A 21,455-nucleotide genomic window follows, 5' to 3' on the forward strand; every position below is an offset into this window, starting at 1 on the left:
CGCCCTCTGACATCATCATCATGTTCCGACGTGAGGACGGACCAATGGGAATTGTGTTACGAACCCAGGCATCCAGACGTAGAACTTGGAGTTGCAAATTATTATATAGGATGAGGCCGTGGTTCCCAACCTGGTCCTGAGGCACCCCAATCAGTAAGATTTTCAGGATATCCACAATGAATATTCATGAGAGAGATCTGCATGCACTGCACCTCCACTGCATGCAAATCTCTCTCGTGAATATTCATCGTGGATATCCTGAAAATCTGACTGGCTAAGGTGCCTCCAGGACCAGGTTTGTATGAAACAAACCATCCTCCCTCTCCCAATATCAGGACAAATTCAGGGAAAAACGTTTAACCTGCATATATATAACCCTAGAAAAATTTTCCTTAATGTTACTATAATAACAAACTTCAAAAAGAAGTGAGGTAGTCATGGTTCAGTTTTATATTATGGCTGTTTCAAACATCCTCTGCTTCATTCTCAGCTCTCGAACCCAGCTACCATTTATTTAGATTTTGCTCACACCTTTTTCAGAAGCAGCTCAAGGTGAGTTAACATTCAGGTACACTGGGTGTTTCCCTGTGCCTGGAGGACTCACAATCTAATGGGCTGATGATCAGAAGCAAAGGCAGTGCTAGAGGCTGTTAACGCTATACTAGTGCCTGGTTGTCCTTGCGGCCCTTCCCCACACCCCCCCCCCCCCCCGCCTTTGTTGGACGAGGGAGGTGGCCTCCATCCTCTTTCATCGGTGCTGCCTTGAAATGGTGGCGCTCAGCCCAGTGCATCCTGGGATGCGCTGGTCTGGGCTTCACACCATATAAGGAAGTTTCTCTATGATCACAGAGAATAGGTGGTGCTTAAATTTGCATGCTGTTCTCTCTGATCATAGAGGCAGTAAAGCCCTGTGCTATTTGGAACAGCGTAGGGCTTTTGATCATCTGCCCATAAGTTTGTACCTGAGGCCATGGAAGGTTAAGTGACTTGCTCAAGATCACAAACAGCAGCAGTGGGAATTCAACCAGGCACCCCTGGATGTCAAGACTGGTGCTAACCACTAGGCCACTCTTCCACATAAGGTTTCTCTGAAACCACACCCTCAACCCTCTCCACCTCTTGTGCAATGTTACACTTTTTGCCATAGAGAAAAGATACTGCCTGAGTCCTTTAAGATTCTAGGGGATCGAATTCCACCAGTGTCAAAGGTCTATTATTTGCCCTTTAGTAAATGGACCAAGGAACAAAGTGCCTGCAGTTGGAGACATACAAGCCAGCTTTGACAAATGTTTTGACTATATTCGATTCCAGAGAAAGATAATTGGTTTAGCACCACCAATAATTTTGAAAAGTTGGCTACTCAGTGAGGACCAACTATGACTGTTACTTTGGTGTGTGAGACTCAGGGCCGGCTTAACCACTGGACCAGGAGAGGCTCTGGCCCAGGGTGCCGGCAACCTAAGGTACCAAAATACCTGGCCAATGACCTCACCTGGTCCGGTCTCTCCCCTTCCTCTCTTCTCCCTACCCTCCACGCAGGTCTGGCACTGCTTCCTTACCTCCCTGGGTCTTCCCACTACCCGCGTCCTGCCTCCTCCGAGAGGGAAGACCAGGGGCTGGCTGAAGGCAGCCTGTCATGCTGCTGTTGCTGTGCTGGGTGACAATCTAAACTTTACAGGCCGCAGAGGAGTGAGAAAGGTGAGGGAGTTGTGCTGGACCGGCGGGGGGGGGGGGGGGGGGGGGGGGGGGGGGGAGGGAGGGAATGCCAGAAACGTTGCAACGGAGAGGGGTGCCACCAAAGCAAGTTGGCTCAGGGCGCCACTATACCTTGAGCCAGTCCTGGTGAGACTGGCAAAGATTGGATTTTTAAAAGTTCACTAGGGGCTGAAACAGCATAACATGGCCAATACCTGGGCATGGGAGCTAATAAACTAAGATGGCAGTTGAGCAGTTTAAACTGCAGGAGTGGCCTGGGCAGATATATAAGGGGCAGCGAGGGTGATGGTTCTGTTCAGTCAGCAGATGTTAAGTTCAGTGATGGATCTTGAATTTAGTATGGCAATGGTATTTTGGAACGCAGCAGTGGTGGCACTTACCTCTCAAGCTTGGTGGCACAAGTGGCATGGGAGACAAGGTATAAGTATATAAGCATCAACATACTGGGACAGACCGAAGATCCATCAAGCCCAGTATCCTGTTTCTAGGTCACAAGTATCTGGCAAGATCCCCAAAGAGTAAATAAATGTTATGCTGCTTATGCCAGGAATAAGCAGATCTTCAAGTCTAAGAAGATAAGAATAGCCATACTGGGTCAGACCAATGGTCCATCTAGCTCAGTATCCTACTTCCAATAGTGACCAATCCAGGTCACAAGTACCTGGTAGAAATCCAATTAGTAGCAAGATTCCATGCTACCAATCTCAGGGCAAGCAGTGGCTTCCTCCATGTCCATCTCAATAACAGACTATGGCCTTTTCCTCCAGGAATATGTCCAACCTTTTTAAAACCCAGATACACTAGCTGTTATTACCATATCATCCGGCAATGAGTTCCAGAGCTTAACTATTCTTTGACTGAAAAAATATTTCCTCCTATTTCTTTTAAAAGTATTTCCACGTATTTTCATTGCGTGCCCCTTGGTCGTTGTACTTTTTGAAAAAGTGAAAAAGTGATTCACTTTTACCCATTCTATACCACTCAGGATTTTGAGGACCTCAATCATATCCCCCCTCAGACATCTCTTTTCCAAGCTGAAGAGCCCTAACCTCTTTATCCTTTCCTCATATCATTTTGGTCACTCTTCTTTCAACCTTTTCTAATTCCGCTATATCTTTTTTGGGATACGGTGACCAGAACTGAACATAATTCTCAAGGTGAGGTCGCAGCATGGAGAGATACAGAGGCATTATAATATTTTGGGTCTGATTTACCATCCCTTTTCTAATAATTCCTAGCATCCTGTTTGCTTTTTGGCTGCTGCTACGCACTGGGCAGAAGATTTCGGCGTATTGTCGACAATGACACCTAGATAGTTTTCTTGAGTGCTTACTCTTAAGGTAGTCCCTAGCATCTGGTAACTATGATTCAGATTGTTCTTCCCAATGTGCATCACTTTGCATTTGTCCACATTAAATTTCATCTGCCATTTGGATGCCCAGTCTTCCAGTTTCCTAAGGTCTTCCTGCAATTTTTCACAGTCCGCTTGTGTATTGACAATTTTAATAGTTTTGTGTCATCTGCAAATTTAATCACCTCTCTTGATGTTCCCAGTACAGATCCTTGCGGCACTCCACTATTCACCCTCCTCCATTGAGAAAAATGACCATTTAACCCTACCCTTTGTTTTCTGTCCAATAACCAATTCCTAATCCACAGAAGGACATTGCCTTCTATCCCATGATTCTTTAATTTTCCCTGGAATTCTTTCATGAGGAACTTTGTCAAAAGATTTCTGAAAATGAAGATACACTACCTCAAATGGCTCACCTTTAGCCACATGTTTATTCACGCCTTCAAATTAATGAAACAAACTAGTGAGGTAAGACTTCCCTTGGCTGAACCCATGCTGACTCTGTCCCATTAAACCATGTTTGTCTACGTGTTCTAGAATTTTATTCTTTATAAAGTTTCCACTGTTTTTATCTCTTCTCGTATGTCTTTTGGCATAAACTCCATGTCCTTTGGCACCTTCCTCTGAACTGCTTCAAGTCTTTCTATGTCCTTAGCAAGAAGCAGCCTCCAAAACTGAACATAATACATCACGTAGGTCCTTGACAATGACTCGTGGAACCAAAAAAAGGACCACTCAGCCACAGCAGTCTTATACTAACTCCAGGCACACACCTCCTTTCTGAACAGGGTGTGAGGAACAAGTCTGTATCATGCATTGCTCCCCCTCCCTGAATAGTTCTGATATTGATATGCTGTACTTAGTGTATGTGTACTGGGGGGGGGGGGGGGGATTCTCAAAAAGGAAACTCCCTGAGCTTTGTAAATGAACTTCCGCTCTTGTAAGGAAGTTCATTATTGACTTCTCCTTCTTTGGTTTAATTATTTTTGTATCATCTGCAATGTGGAAAAGAAATTCAAAAAGGAAATGAGAAGAGATTTTCCTCCATACCTCACCCATGTTCTGGCTACCTTATAACCAATTACTATTTCAAGGGTCCTTTTACTAAGCTGTGATAAAAAGGGGACTGCGCTAACATCAGCGCGTATTTTTGATGCCTTTTTTTCTCAAAAAGAAATGGCTGTGCGGTAAGTGAGCCACTTGTCATGTGGCCATTTTGGGAGGGAGCAGGGCTGCCGAGAGGGGGGGATAGGAGGGACAAATTCCCCGGGCCCTGGCCTCCAGGGGGGGGGCCGCTGCAGTCCGGCCTGCCCGCCCTCCGTCGCTCCCTGGCATTGAATTTAAGCGCCTCACCTTTGAAAGCGCAGCAAGCAGCGGCAGACCACTCCTTCCTTCCGTGTCTCGAACTCGCCTGACATAACTTCCACGAGGGCGGGACACAGAAGGAAGGAGTGGTCTGCCGCTGCTTGCTGCGCTTTCGAAGGTGAGGCGCTTAAGGTCAGTGCAGAGGGCCCGGGGGTGGAGAGAGGGCCCGGTGGCGGGTGAAGGGGGAGGAGCCCGGCGACCTTAGGTGGGGGCGGGGCCCCAGGGGCGGCCTTGTCCCGGGCCTGGCCCAGTCTCTCGGCGGCCCTGGGAGGGAGCACTTAGCCGCCATCCATTCAGGAGCGGTAAAGGTTCCCGCGCTAACCCAGCGGTAACTACTGCCTGATTACCACTGGGTAAGCACCAGCACTACAAAAATAGAAAATATTTTTGTAGTGCTGGAAATGGTGGGAACTATCACCGGGCTCCTGCGATAGCCCGGCGGTAGTTCTGGATTGGCACCCGGCAAGCCCACTGCTGTGCACCAACCCTTTAGCAAAATGTCCCCTGGGTGATTCATTAATTTTAGTTAATATGTATCATATAAGCAGTAAAATGCCAGTGAGCAACTCCTGCATTGACCTGGCCTAGTCACAATTTAGCTACTGCACACGCTTGTTTTTTTTTTTTTTTTAAACCAGTGTGTTCCCAAGTAATTTTGAAATGTGCACGTTACTTTTACTCCACGGCAACGTCCGGAATAGCCACTGAGCAGAGACACTTTCAGCACTTTTGTGCAAATTTGAGAACTCGCTTCATGATGGTGGTCACTCAGGGTGAGACCTGAGGTGGGGGGGGGGGGGGGGGGATGGGAGGCAGTAGATTACCCAGAAAACCTGAAGACCAAAGTCTGCTCAAATTTCTACTATGTTTTTCCACTAACAATTATCACCACTTATCAAAATTCCAAATATAGTGGAGAAAAAAAAGACCTCAGTGAAAACCTTCCCAACCATAACAGCAGCCTTGGTAGTTTGCTGAGTGGGGCTCCTTTCCTTCTATGATTTGCTTTTTGTAATAGGTAAATGGAAAAGACTCACCCGAGAGAGGGTGAAGCAGTTGGCTCTCACCCATTTTCGGTTCTGGTCAATTATGAGAGGCATCGCTTGGGAGCCTTTGTAGAGCACCTACTGAAGGGTTTGGCTGCATTAGAAGAGGCAGCATCCTCCATGGCTTAAGCTCCAAGGAGGGCAAGTGGCCCCCCTTTCACCTGATGAGGAGGTTTCCGGTGTCCAGAAGAGGAGTAACCCGGTAGGCCTCCAAAGAACATGTGTGGTAACTCTAACCCAGAGTCCGGAGCCACCAAGAGGGGGGACCGGGGAGGGGGGGGGGCAAAATTCCCCGGGCCCGAGCTCCAAAGGCGGCCCGGTGCCAGAGTCTCTCTCTCCTGCTCCTGACAGGCCCTGAGTGATCGCATACCAACAGGAACAGGAGAGAGAAAACTCTGGCGCCGGGCCCCCCCTTGGAGGCTGGGGAGGATCCGGAATTTCCTCCAGCGCTGCTCTTCTGTCCATTGCTGAGTGGTTGCTTTTCCTCTCAGAAGCGCATGCTCAGTTTTGAAACTGAGCATGCCCTGAGAGGAAAAGCAGCTGCAGGGGCAGGCAGTCAGCGCTGGAGGAAGATATCTCCTGCAGGCAGGGCCTCAGGATCCCCACTAGCTAAGGTATTTCAATCTTCAATTCTGTTGTGGCAGCGGCAGTGATGGGGGGGGCAGCAGCTGTGATCAGGGGGGCGGCAGCAATCAGAGAGGGGCAGCAGTGGATAACAATTTGGAGGGGGGGGGGGGCAGCAGCAGCCCTGTCCTGGGCCCAGCAGCGGTGGCAGCCCTGCCCCGGGTCTGGCTCAGTGGCCCTGCCAGAGTCTTATTAGGAGAGAGTACCATAATTAGTGGGAAGAATACATTTCCGTTCCTAGTGTGGCCTTATGGCACAAACTTTAACTTCACTGGAGATATTATCAATCGGGAAACCAGAAGTAATAACATTGGAAGGCATGGCTTGTAATAAAATAATTTAGGAAAAGTTTTGGCTGGGCAGTTTAAAGATGGGAATAAGCAAATATATGTTTTGACTGAGACAACATCTGAGCACACTACTCTATTTGAAGCACGGGTCAAAATCTCTTTCTAAATCTGAATTAATACAAACTGCCTTGATTAATTATAATTTGGTTCTACATTAAAAACTGGAATCTACAGAAAATGTTTTGCATAAGTAAGGGCCCTGTTTACTAAGCTGTGCTAACGTTTTTAGTGTGTGCTAAAAATTAGGAATTTTATGGGCATCTATTATTATTAGCATTTGTATAGCGCTACCAGAAGCACGCAGCGCTGAACACCTGATACAAAGAGACAGTCCCTGCTCAAAAGAGCTTACAATCTAAGTAATACAGACAAACAAGACAGTTACGGGTGAGGGAAGTAATGGATGAGAAGGGAGGAAGGGACAAAGGCCTCTAGCTCGGCATAGTAAACAGGGCTCTAAGAATCTAAGATTTATTAATTTTGCAAAGAAAGAAGGTGTATCTGCATTGAAAATGTTGAAAAGGATTTGATAGGGAACGTGGGTTTTGTTAAAGTGACCTTGCCTATTTTGACTAAGATATATTAAGTTCCCTATCCTGCTTCTCAGATAAAGTCTCACGATTCCTTGGTTTTTACCAGATAGTTTGAATTTCTCACGAAACCTGGAAATTCAAAGTTCTCAATTACAGGCAATTACGTTAATCGACATTTTCTCTTTGATGGCAGATATGTTTGTTTTAGTATGTTTTGTTGTGTTGTATTTGATTTTTTTTTTAATGGAGAAAAAAGTGAGGAAATTGTTTTACACATCAATAAGATGAACAAGTTAAACATTAATATATCAATTACAGGTATACAGCCATTAACAGTATAATTGTACAATACAGTGAAATAGTTGATTTCATTATGTATGTGATTTTGTAATCTGGACTATGTAGAATATAAATAATTTTAAATAGTAAAATAAAAGATCATGATTTCGTGTTGAAAAACGTTTTTAGTAACAGATCTAAATCATTTTTTGGAATGAAGCTGTGGGTATTTCCTGATGTCTCAAGAGCTATGAAACAGAAGGAAGCTATTTTTCTTAATGTGACTTCAGGTGTATCAGATAGGGGCCTAATTTCTTTTGAAGTTTCCATGTAAATGTAATAATTGTTTAAAAGAGTATAGTACTTTTTGACCCCAAACTGACCAGAGACATCTACGATTAGTCAGAGAGTTAAATTTGGAATATATCTGAGATACTGCCAATAACTTCCTAATGGCAATATAATTAAATGCACTCTTTTATTGAACTGGCTTTAGATGATGGGGGTCATACTTTTTTCAGTAGTAGCTCAGGGTGAGTTACCCTCACGTACGCTCCCCTGTCGAGCTCACAATCTAACTTTGTACCTGAGGTAATGGAAGGTTAAGAGGCCCTTTTACTAAACTGCGGTAAAAAAGTGGTCTGCGGTAGTGTGGACGTGTGAAATCGGCGCGCACTGGGCCACTGTTTACTGCGCCTGGGGAAAAAAGGCTTTTTTTTTCCTAAGGGGCAGTAAATGGCCGTGCAGTAAAATTAAAAGTAGCACGTGGCTATTTACGGCCTGAGCCCTTACTACCACCCACTGACCTAATGGTAAGGGCTCACGCGCTACTTGCACAGTAATCATGCAACATGCGCCAATGTGGCTGCGCTGCCAATTACTGCTGGGAATGCCCCCGTGGTAGAAAAATATTTTTCTACCATCGGAAACAGCTTGTGCCAACTTCTAAATTACCACCAGGCTCCTGCCCTACCGCAGCTTAGTAAAAGGGCCCCTCTCTGACTTGACCAAGATGGTAGGGAACAGCAGTGGGATTTATTATTATTATTTGTAGCATTTGTATCCCACATTTTCCCACCTATTTGCAGGCTCAAAGTGGCTTACATTTGCCGTAATGGCGATTGCCATTTCCGGACTACAAATATGCACATGGTTTTGCAATCAAGTGCGTGCATACATGGTAGAAGAATGCATTGTGATCTTGTGTAGCTGTCAGCATTATGTAGTTGCTCAGGTGACGACATTAGGGTGAGAGTAATAGTGTTTGGCAGTGAAGTTAGTCGGCATTGTGTGGTTGCATAGTAGTCGATTTTAGATTAGAAGTGGTATTGTTTGTTCATTAAGGTCATTGAGTTTGCTCGGTAACATGATTAGGGTCGGTCCAGTCTTATTCTTCATTCTTATTGTTTAGTAGTTAGGACGGTTGTTTGTTGTATGCCTTCTTGAATAAGTCAGTTTTCAGTAGTTTTCAAAAGATAGTTAAATCTTGCGTTGTCTTTATGGTCTTCGGAAGCGCGTTCCATAGCTGCGTGCAAATGTAGGAGAAACTGGTTGCGTAAGTGGACTTGTATTTTAATCCTTTGCATTTGGAGTAATGAAGGTTGAGGAATGTGCGTGCTGATCTTTTTGCGTTCCTAGCAGGTAGGTCTATAAGGTCTGTCATATAGGCCGGAGCATCCCCATGTATAATTTTGTGGACCATGGTGCATACTTTGAACGCAATTCGTTCTTTTAGTGGGAGCCAGTGTAGTTTTTCTCTTAGGGGTTTGGCGCTTTCGTATTTTGCTTTCCCAAATATGAATTTGAACCAGGTACCCCTGGATGTCAAGCCCAGCACTCTAACCAGTAGAGCTATTTTTCCATTCCCGTCCTGCTTTTATTTATATTGCCCCGAACTATATGTTCTATGAGCCTTCGCAATTATCTTTTTTTTTTTAAGTGATAAGACCCTAATTGCAAGTGTATCCTGTGCTGGGAATCCTACGTCCCCCGTGGAAAATCAATCAGCTTAATGTCTGCCAGTTATTGTATGATAAGCAGCTGTTCTGGTTAAGGTCTTTTTTGTCTTGAACTTTTGTCCTAATATATTAAGGATGAAGTCTTCATTTACGGCCTCTTTTACTACATCGTGCTAACCATTCCTGTGCAGCAAATGCAACGCAGCCCATTCAAACATGGGCCGTGGCGCATTTGCCGCACCAGGAATCACTAGTGTGGTTTAGTAAAAGAGGCCCTTAATATACTGGACTTTGGTTTTGAACTGTAATATAATTTTTTTTCCGTAGTTTTTGATTTTTCATTGTATCTCTTTTATCTTTTATTATTGAAAACACATCTCTTTGAGAAAATGTATGGAAAGAACCAAAACACATAAAATCCACACTCACTGTTCAGTAATACATCAACACATCCACTTATGAATTCTCTATCCTGAAACCTCACCACACTCATACCTCTACTCACAAAAAAAAAAAATGATGTATATCATATGTTTTCTGTTATGATATATTGCCCCTTAGCTCCTTGTTGTTTCTTTCCAATGTTTCAACGTTCTTTTCTATTGATATATTCCTTAACGATACTTTGATTTTGTCTCGTATAACTCTTCACAATGTAATCCATAACCGAATTGTAACAAAATGTATTTCCATCATTCATAATGTATTGTAAGCCACACTGAGCCCGCAAAAAGGTGGGAAAATGTGGGATACAAATGCAATAAAATAAAAAATAAAAAATTATCTCTGTTGTTTTATACGTTGCATATACGATTACTATCTTATTATTACATTGTTTAATTGTATTTTACTGAACTGTAGCCTGCACCACGGTATTGTGTAAGCCACATTGAGCCTACAACTAGCGGGAAAATGTGGGGTATAAATGCGTTAAATAAATAAATAAATATATTCTTCACATGTACAGCTCTTTTCCTGAACGGCTTTCACTGAGATGTAAAAATAATAAAAATAATACTTAGATTAATTGAGTCATTATTGCAATTACGATGAAATACATGTGAAAAAGGAAACTGCACTTTCATTTTGATACTTGTACCAGTGAAGCTTCCTATTTTCATGTTTTGTAATATAACATTTTTGGTGCAGTTTATTTATTTTTTGACCAGGGACTGCTACAGTACCAACCTTAAGCGGAAGTCTGTTGTGGTTTTGAAAGATTTTACTAAAGTAAGTATTGTTTCAAACCCCACACTACAGATTTAAGCAGACTTCGGCCTTCAGATTTGCTGGTTTACTTCTGCTCAGCCTCTCTTCCTTGATTGGTGGTGAGGCAGTAGATTGCCCCAGTGATGTACACCACCAAATACACCAGCTCTCTGAAGGGACATTATTACCCCCTGTCAAGGAGAAGCAAGCCAGCATGTGCTGTAACAAGAGACATGCTTTCAGTTCCTCCTATATTAAAATAAGAAATCCCACTATGATTTCAAAAGGAAACAGTGACCAAACCTAGCCGGAACAGAGCTGTTCTGCAGCAGCGCTAGTATAAGGCAGGATACGTTGGATGTGCATATTTGGTGATATTACATAACTACAGGGTCTTTTTACTAAGCTGCGTAAGTGCCTACACGCGCCCAACGTGCGACAATTGCAAGTTACCGCCCGGCTACCACATGGCCTGGGCAGTAATTACATTTTTGAGGCGCGTCAGAAAATATTTCTATTTTCTGGCGCACGGGCGGTAATCGGCATTTGGACCCGCGTTGACCATTACTGCCCGGTTAACGCGGGAGACTTTACTGCAAAGTCAACGGCAGGCGGTAAGGTCTCAGACCCAAAACGGACACGCGCCAATTTTCAGTTTGCCGCACATCCATTTTCGCCCCCCCCCCAAAAAGCCATTTTTTCCAGCTGCACTGAAAAATGATCCTGCTTGCGGCCAAAACGCGCGCCTATACTACCGCAGGCCACTTTTCAGCGCACCTTAGTAAAAGGACCCCTATATCCATTGTGTTTTTGCTGGTACTGACTCCTGAGGCAGGCCTTGCGGCCGAAACACGGCTCACGTTGAGTCTTTTCTACCAATAAAATTCTGCACCACATCTTTCGATTTGGAACTCTTTCATTACCTTTGCTGTTTGTATGCTTTTATTTCTTTTTTATACTGTATATAATACTGTATATGACGCCGTCAGTGCATCACTACTAAATGGAAACATACCTTATTAAAAGGCTGCTTTAAATATTTTACAGGCTGGGAAGCCATTCTGATGGACTCTTTCACTGTGTCAAAAGCTTCAGTGCTTGAAATCCATTTTATTGTCAGCAGTTGTCTAAAGTGTGGCTGAAAAACATAACAAGTTCTTAGTATTCAGTCTGTGACTGCTGCTGCATACTGACATGAGCATTCAAAAAATAAACCAAGCCATTTCGTTTTCCCACTGATTCTAGAGCGACAGGTAGAAAAGGGTTTTAATTACAGCTGCTGTAGGTAATCGCAAAGCTCATTGCTTACTGAGATCAGGGGAAAAGAAAAGGCATGTGTTCCTGTAAGCAGCATTATAGACAGGAAGCTTGCCTCTCTATTGTAATACCTAAAATTGGCTTAAGGAAGTAATTTTGCTAAAGTTTTTCTACATGTAAATTTTAAGTACATGCACAGATGAGAAGACACATGTGTGGGATGACTCCAGTGCCTATAAGTATTTCCAGGGAAGCAGTCACAATGTACGTGCACATTTTATACAATATTTCTCCACCAATGCAAAAAAATTAATAATAGGAACCACCCAATTGTTATAAACTCATACAGACCATCGATATTTACTCCATATACTATCTTCACCTCGGACATCAGCGGTGCAGCTTGCCATTATCTCATCACTTCATAACTGACAAGTCTTATGCCTCCACCTCATCATGGGTCAACACGGGTGTAAGATTTTTTTCATTATTTCATTACTTATCTCAACTGATGAAGTACCCTTGCCCGGGGGCATTCCTGCATCTTTAGACTTCCACCAGACACATTTTGAGAGCTACACATTGGTCCTGAGATAAGTTATCATATTTTGTATTTTGAATGTAGCCACTTTTCCTATGAGAAGGATTTTGCCTATGATGAAGAGTAAGGCCTGATTTTGACCGCCAAAACTCTTTAAAAACTGTGTGTTCTGAGCTACTTTGAGGCTTTTCCTTCCCTTTTCTGTGGCAAGCAATTTGCTACCTCACATTGTAAGAGTATAAGTTTCATGTTTTGTTTTGTTTTTTGTTACATTTGTACCCCACGCTTTCCCACTCATGGCAGGCTCAATGTTTTGTGGCTTACTCTTTATTTTTGCTGTACTGCATGTGTAATACCACAACCATTCTTTGTTACTTTAGTACCCTTGGGTTAAACATCTGGTTTACATTTCAAAGATGAGTATATACACTCTCTTTAAATAATGAGAAATAAAAATAAGTTTTATATCAGATAAGAACTGAACTAATGAAAAATAAACCTTACACATGTATTGAATAGGGGCATAAGACTTACATAAGTAGATAAGTACATAAGTAATGCCATACTGGGAAAAGACCAAGGGTCCATCGAGCCCAGCATCTTGTCCACGACAGCGGCCAATCCAGGCCAAGGGCATCTGGCAAGCTTCCCAAACGTACAAACATTCTATACATGTTATTCCTGGGATTTTGGATTTTTCCAAGTCCGTTTAGTAGCGGTTTATGGACTTGTCCTTTAGGAAACCGTCCAACCCCTTTTTAAACTCTGCTAAGCTAACCGCCTTCACCACATTTTCCGGCAATGAATTCCAGAGTTTAATTACACGTTGGGTGAAGAAACATTTTCTCCGATTTGTTTTAAATTTACTACACTGTAGTTTAATCGCATGCCCCCTAGTCCTAGTATTTTTGGAAAGCGTGAACAGACGCTTCACATCCACCTGTTCCACTCCACTCATTATTTTATATACCTCTATCATGTCTCCCCTCAGCCGTCTCTTCTCCAAGCTGAATAGCCCTAGCCTCCTTAGTCTTTCTTCATAGGGAAGTCGTCCCATCCCCGCTATCATTTTAGTCGCCCTTCGCTGCACCTTTTCCAATTCTACTATATCTTTCTTGAGATGCGGCGACCAGAATTGAACACAATACTCAAGGTGCGGTCGCACCATGGAGCGATACAACGGCATTATAACATCCTCACACCTGTTTTCCATACCTTTCCTAATAATACCCAACATTCTATTCGCTTTCCTAGCCGCAGCAGCACACTGAGCAGAAGGTTTTAGTGTGTTATCGACGACGACACCCAGATCCCTTTCTTGGTCCGTAACTCCTAACGTGGAACCTTGCATGACGTAGCTATAATTCAGGTTCTTTTTTCCCACATGCATCACCTTGCACTTGCTCACATTAAACGTCATCTGCCATTTAGCCACCCAGTCTCCCAGTCTCGTAAGGTCCTCTTGTAATTTTTCACAATCCTGTCGCGAGTTAATGACTTTGAATAACTTTGTGTCATCAGCAAATTTAATTACCTCGCTAGTTACTCCCATCTCGAAATCATTTATAAATATATTAAAAAGCAGCGGTCCTAGCACAGACCCCTGAGGAACCCCACTAACTACCCTTCTCCATTGTGAATACTGCCCATTTAACCCCACTCTCTGTTTCCTATCCTTCAACCAGTTTTTAATCCACAATAGGACATTTCCTCCTATCCCATGACCCTCCAATTTGTCAGTTATGAAGTGTTGAGATATTGGCATGCTGAGGTCTGAGGTAAGGATAGTTTATGTAGGAAACATCGAAGGTCGGTATGTATTTTATACAATATATATGCACCCACAGAGCACATGTACATGTTTCCAACTTCTTTGGAGAATGTGTGTACTCTCAGGAATAGTTTTGAGTATTATTATTATAATTGTTAAAAATTTACAGCCTGCACCTTCCAAAGCTCAAGGTGGGTTAGAAACGTGCATGCACAATATTTAAAACAGTACAAACACATTAAGGGGTCCTTTTACTAAGCTGCATTGAAAAATAGCCTGCGCTGGTGTAGACGTGTGTATTGGACGAACGCAGGTCCATTTTTTAGCGCACCTGCAAAAGAGGTCTTTTTTATTTGGGCTGAAAATGGACGTGCGGCGAAATAAAAATTGGCTCATGTCCATTTTGGCCTGAGACCTTACCACCACCCACTGACCTAGCGGTAAGGTCTCATGTATTAACTGGATGGTAATGGTCTATGCGCATACAATGCCAAATACCGCCTGGCTAGCACCATGCGCCAGAAATTTTCCGGTGTGCTCAGTGGACACGCGTAAAAAATGAAATTACCACCCAGGCCACGCGATAGCAGGGTGGTAGTTCAAAATTGATGTGCGTAGGACATGCATACACCAGTGGCGTAGATACGTGGGGCCACGGGGGCCTGGGCCCCTGTAGATTTGGCCCTGGACCCCCTCCCGCCGAAGTCTGGCTACGCCCCTGGCGTACACGCCTACGCGGCTTAGTAAAAGGGCCCCAAAGTGACATAAATTTCAGCATTATATAGATTAAATGCAACAGAGTGAACCAATATTCATTTCATTCATTCATTTCAGTATTTATATACCGCTTAGACCTAAGCGGTTTACAGTTTCATTTTACAGGTACTGGGTCTGTTCCTAGCGTGTTCACAATCTAAGCAGTACATCTAAATTAGTAGTTAGTATCACTTCTCATGAACATGGTACAAACAGTATCAGCATTTTTATCCACAAATTGTTTTTCAAGCCACTTTTGTAAGCCAGCTGGAATAAATAAGTTTCCAATTGGTTTCTTGTGACTCTGGGCAAGTCACTTAACCCTCCATTGCCCCATGTAAGCCGCATTGAGCCTGCCATGAGTGGGAAAGCGCAGGGTACAAATGTAACAAAAATAAAATAGATACTATTGGAGATTCTACATGGAATGTTGCTACTATTGGAGATTCTACATGGAATGTTGCTATTCCACTAGCAACATTCCATGTAGAAGGCTGCGCAGGCTTCTGTTTCTGTGAGTCTGACGTCCTGCAAGTAGACTCACAGAAGCAGAAGCCTGCGCGGCCACATTGGTGATCTGCAAGGGCCAACTTCTACATGGAATGTTGCTAGTGGAATAGCAACATTCCATGTAGAATCTCAAATAGTAGGAAAAGTGGAGGAGTGGCCTAGTGGTTAGGGTGGTGGACTTTGGTCCTGAGGAACTAAGTTCGATTCCCACTTCAGGCACAGGCAGCTCCTTGTGACTCTGGGCAAGTCACTTAACCCTCCATTGCCCCATGTAAGCCGCATTGAGCCTGCCATGAGTGGGAAAGCGTGAGGTACAAATGTAACAAAAATAAAATAGATACTATTGGAGATTCTACATGGAATGTTGCTACTATTGGAGATTCTACATGGAATGTTGCTATTCCACTAGCAACATTCCATGTAGAAGGCTGCGCAGGCTTCTGTTTCTGTGAGTCTGACGTCCTGCAAGTAGACTCACAGAAGCAGAAGCCTGCGCGGCCACATTGGTGATCTGCAAGGGCCAACTTCTACATGGAATGTTGCTAGTGGAATAGCAACATTCCATGTAGAATCTCAAATAGTAGGAAAAGTGGAGGAGTGGCCTAGTGGTTAGGGTGGTGGACTTTGGTCCTGAGGAACTAAGTTCGATTCCCACTTCAGGCACAGGCAGCTCCTTGTGACTCTGGGCAAGTCACTTAACCCTCCATTGCCCCATGTAAGCCGCATTGAGCCTGCCATGAGTGGGAAAGTGTGGGGTACAAATGTAACAAAAAAAAAAAAATCACACAATTTAGCATTCTTCAGGCTAGGAATATTCATCAAGTATTAATGTAATGATCATAAAGGAGGCCGATATAACCTTAACTGTGTGAGGCTTATAAAAATGTAAATATGGCTTTGATCGTCACATTATCAACAATTTCTTATACACCCTCTTAACAGCTGCTGCAATATGGTCGTCTTTCATTGTTAACTGTGAAAACCCCCCTGATAAGAGTAGGGATATATAGGCAAAAAAATGTTGTTCTGTTTAGTTTCCTGTGTTGTTTACAGGCTTTTTTGTTCTTAAAAGTTTTGTTTTGTTTAATTTCTTTAAGGAAACAATTCAAAAATTGGGTGTGGAAATAATTAATCGCTTACAATATACACAAAAGTTTCCACAAACAACAAATGTATTTTTCATATGTGCTCAACAATAAAGTAGCAGTCATCACAACATCACTCTAGAGGATTGATTATCTAGAGCTCTATCAGGCCTTTTTCCTTCCTAGTTCAAAAGTAATGTTGTGATGACTAGTAATTTCTTTAAGGCACAACTGGACAAGAACAATACTGAAGCAACAGGAAACAAGCTCATAGGTCAGGCAGAAATACTCAAGTCTGCTCTGAGCTGGATCCTGCTGGACCAATTAGGAAAAAGGAATATAGATTATCATAAATACAAGACAAAGCTAGGTATGGGCTGGCTATGACAGCTTCTCAAGAGGCAGAATAGCTCCTCCTGGAAGGTGACTGCTCTCTAAACCCACAGTACCAGGTTCAAGGTTGGTTTATGCACGATGGTTGCTAATACCAGGAAAAAATGCTGATGTTCAACAACGGTGGGAAAAAAAATTGCCATTTTGGAGGTTATTGCTGCAAATTATGAATGCACATCCCTAGTTCCGAACAGTTATTTTATAAGTTTCTATGTTGCTTTATAAAATATGCATAAAATAGGTGCCTGTTTGGACTTTCCATATAGGCATTCTGTTATAAAATTACTGTTAAGAGTAACATAAATTGAGAATTTTAAAACAAAATACAACAGCTACAGTACTGAGGCATGAGGCTTTGGAAAGGTTTAAGAGAGCCTCTGGGTTGGAGTGTCTAGGAAGGTGAAAAATAATCAGGTGATATTGCCCCTTCCCAGGGGAAAGGGGAGTGAGCTTCCCCCCTTTCCTCTTCTTCCTAGGCCTTGGGTGAGATCTGGCTAGCCAAGAGACGGGCTGCAGGTTCAAGATACAAGAGGGTAAGTCAAGTGGCTCAGTCTCTTTTCTGATCCTGCTTAGATCAGAGCTTAGATTGACAGAGCCTCGCAGGCTTCCCTCCCTAGTTTTTGGTAAGGGCCGAGATGAGGATGAGCTTGGAAGGGACATGATGTTGCTGCTTAGGAAAGGCAGGTTCATGAGCCAGTAAGCTAGATCCCTATTCATACTATGGGGGAGGGAGGCACAGTACAACCAGGGATTGGAGCTCAATGCCAACCGAGAGGTTGGGTGGAGACATGCCATGATGGGGTGCTTGCTTGCTACGATCAGCCATGCCAGACTGGGAACGGGAATAGACACTGTGAACTGCGAATGGCTCAGGACAGGTTATTACTACATATACATCTAATAAAGCTGCTGAAGTCTTACTTATTTGCTAAAACTTACTCCCTCAACTACTCTGCTGATTGATATTCCCTTCATGATCCCCTCCCTACTTAGTTTCCATTGTTGTTGCTGCTCCCTCTGTCTACTCTTTGTCCTTCCTGCACTATTTTCTTACGTTGTAAACTTTCCTAATTTTTTTTTTTTAAATTACCGTAAGCCACAATGTGCCTGCATGAGTGGGAAATTGTGGGATATAAATGAACCTAAAAGAAATAAATATGCCAGAATTGTATGTGTGTGATTATTAAAGGTACCGATGAGGAGAGGGAGCATACAGCTGGCATTGGCAAAGAGCTTTTGTCCAAGAGAAGAGATGGTTCTGTGCATGGCACTGTGTTTTTCTTTGATGTACTATATGATTATAGTATCTAATCTCTTTACAAGACTCTTTGCAAGATATAAAATCCATTTCAATCTCAATCTAAAATTGGGTATATTAGAAGCCTCATAGGGTACCAACTGACTTCATTCCTGATGATCAGCCCTGATCTTACCATGTACATGTGTGAATTGGCAGTCCTCATTTCCCATTACCTCCCTTAAGTCCACCCATCTTGTTTCTATCTGTGAAGTTAGGCCAGCTTTGGTGTCACTTATGTCACTGGCAAGTCCTTTCAGAAATGGAGGCTGGAATCAGGGCCATCCCAAAGGTATCAGATAGCCTAAGTGAACCATCAGCCATGTGCTCCCCACCCCCCATCTCACCTTGCCCTGCCCCACCTGTAGTCCAGCATCTCAAATTCCCTCTCCCCCCCCCCCCCAGTCTCCAGCATCTCTTATCCCCTATTCTTCCCCACACCTGTAATTTCAGTTTCAGAGGCATAGCCAGACCAATCATTTTGGGTGGGCTCACAGTTAAGATGGGTAGACCTTCCAAAACTTTCCTCTCCCCTTTGTTCTGAATCTTTCTCCTTCTCCTTCACCGCCAGATCTGGCATTTGCCCCCACCCACCGCCTGGCAGCCCCCTGGTCTACCTCAGCAGCGATACATATCCACTGCCTGCACCAGCCTCTACTACTACTCATCATTTCTATAGCGCTACTAGATGTACACAGAGCTGTACACTTGAACATGAAGAGACAGCCCTGCTCGACAGAGCTTACAATCTAATCAACAGAGCCTCACAGGCTGCCCTTTGCCATGTCCCACCAGAGAAGAAACAGGAGTGAAGTCAGCAAAGGCGGGACATGGCAGAGGAAAGCCTGCAGGGCCAACACAGGCAGCATTTGTGTGTTGCTGCTGCATGGGCAAAAATGTTGAGGTAGATCAGAGGGGGGGGGGGGGGGGGGGGGGGGGGGGGCGGGGAAATGCTGGCTCCGGGGGGCGAGAGAGAGGAGAACGAGGTGACAGCCACTGAACATTTTTGGTGGGCCAGACAGAATGGCCCTGAGCCAAGAATAGGTGGGACTGTGCCCACCCAAGCCCACCTGTAGCTATGCCACTGCTCAGAATCTCTCCTTCCCTACCCTCCTCTCAGCAACTCGCTCCTTCTGTTCCCCCCACCTCAAGGTGTCCAGCATCTCTCTCCTCTTCCCTTCTTCCTCCAAAGTGTCCAGCATATCTGCCCTCTTTCTTTCCCTGGCACTGATGCTACTGCTCCCATCACCTTGCCATTGAAGAAGACTAAAGAAAATATAGACTTCAGGGGGGTGGGGGCACGGCAGTGCAGCACCAGCATAGCCAGCAGCAGGGAAGCCCTTTAAAAGCTACTGTGAATGGTGGGCCTTTCAGTATCCCAGCACATGTGCACACTTAAGGCCTGCCATATCCCGCCCCCTCCTACATGCTGTCAGAAGGGGCAGGGTGTGCCAGGCCTTGAGCATGTGTGTGTGTTGGGATGCTGAAAGGTCCATCAGTGACAGTGGCTTTTAAAGGGCTTCTCTGCTGTTATCTTTGCCAGCTATGCTGGTGCTGCACAGCCACCCCCTGAAGCCCGCTGCCCTAGGTGGATGCCTGGTCTGCCTTGTAGTAGGGCCGGCCCCGACTGGAAACCAAACATGCTCAGGGGAAAAGCAAATAGAAGCCTTAACTGTAATAAAGTGAGAACAAAGCTGGAGATCAATTAGCCTAAGCCACAGTGTAACAGGAAAGGACAATGGGCAGCTTAGATAGGCCTTTTGGTCTTTAACTGCCCTCATATGCAGTCTATGGTTGCAGGTATAGATGTGTGCACAGACCATTCTTCCACGAAAAGCCTTTGAACTACTAGTCCAAATGTTAATCCTGCCTCACTTGGATTTCTTGGTATGAGGTGTCAATATCAGAAAAAAAAACTGCAAATCACACAGAATACAGCTACAAGACTAATATACAGATTGAATATCTCATCTAAACAAACTGCACTGGCTTCCCACAGCAGAAAGACTCAGGTCCAAAGCTGCTTGTTTAGTTTTTCAAATCTCACAGGGCTTCACCTCTGAACTGCTAAGACTGCTTCGCTATATCTGGTCCAGTCACAGGCGCCCCATATAAGAGGCTTGGGGAGGCTAAGCCTCCCCAGTCCAACCATGACCTCCTCCTGCCCTCCTCGAATTTGGGGCGGGAGTAAAAACAAATTGTATCTTCCTCTCCTCCTCGTTGGCAACCCCCTGCCCTGCCCCCGCTCACTTCTTTTCTTACCTGGCTACCTGCCCGATTCGCTACCTCCCTAAGGCTCCTTCCTTCCCCAGCACAGAAGAAAAAAAAAGAGCTGTCGGTATAGAGCAACAACACTCACTCACTCACAGACAGCTCTGGCCGGAACCTCCTCCTCTGACACACTTCCTGCTGCCGTTCCGGCTGCACTGGTAGCCGTTTAGATTAGTTGGGGATTGTGTAGGTTCATCTGCTCGATGGTGGAATACAAATGAGAAAGATGGCACAAACTGTCTTGCACATGGAAAGATCTTTTACAAGTAGTCTTGCTCTATGACTGTGAGACTGTGATTCATGCTTAGCAAAATGGACACGAAAGACTGGGCTGACTGGGTGGGCCAGTTGATGTCTTTCTGCTGCCATCTAATATGCTATTAGGTTATACTCGGGAGAATGCCTGAATACTGTAGGTTCTTCAAGAATTGAATCTAACAGATGTTGTGGCCAAGGCCAGATTTAAGATTTCAGCAAGATGAAAGGTGAGTTTAATTTTACTTCCATTTAATTTTAATATAGTCCATCTTATCTTATTTTATAACACCAGGCATCCTAAGGTACAACACAACAGCTGCTAAGATGAACCCATCAGGAAAAAGGATATTCTCACTGAATTTGGCCATCTCTATTGTATTGAACAGTTTAGAAAAATGAGCACAAAATGGAGAGTTTATAACTGCTGTCTCTACCAGCTACAATATTTTTTAAAGCTGTTTTAGTGGTATTCAATTTTTATTTCATGATATTTATATCTGTGTATGGAAAGTTTTCAAATAAATGAAGAACTTTCAAATAAGTACAAATATAAAAGATGGAGGACTATATATATATATATATATATATAGTCCTCCATCTTTTAAGGCACATCGTATCCAACTGGAACAGCTTTTGACTTTTTACACATGGACCAGCATAGGCAGTTCCTCATTTCTAATAATATTCTGCTATTAGATAGGTTTCCTATGACAGCATTGTGCTTATTTGAATGTTTTCCTGTACAAGTTTTGCTTGAATTTTAAAACACATCAACAAGGGCAGGGATAGGTGGGGGCGGAGCTAGGTGTGTTGTCAGACAATTATGGATGTAAGCCCCACCACTGGTACCGCCCCTAACCCCACCCCCTTTAGCCTCCCCAA

The 21,455-nt window shown here is 43.9% G+C and overlaps 1 protein-coding gene across 1 annotated transcript in view; it reads right to left on the reverse strand.

Annotated features, from left to right (window-relative positions):
* LOC115477102 (exocyst complex component 3-like protein 4) overlaps window positions 1–21,455 on the reverse strand; it is a 99,140-nt gene that overhangs the window by 2,738 nt on the left and 74,947 nt on the right. Inside the window, exon 9 of the mRNA XM_030213718.1 lies at window positions 11,450–11,572. Within this exon, the coding sequence (XP_030069578.1) occupies window positions 11,450–11,572 (123 nt within the window). The remainder of the gene's footprint in view (window positions 1–11,449; window positions 11,573–21,455) is intronic.

The sequence above is a fragment of the Microcaecilia unicolor genome, chromosome 9, assembly GCF_901765095.1.
Source record: "Microcaecilia unicolor chromosome 9, aMicUni1.1, whole genome shotgun sequence".
Taxonomy (NCBI): Eukaryota; Metazoa; Chordata; class Amphibia; order Gymnophiona; family Siphonopidae; genus Microcaecilia; species Microcaecilia unicolor.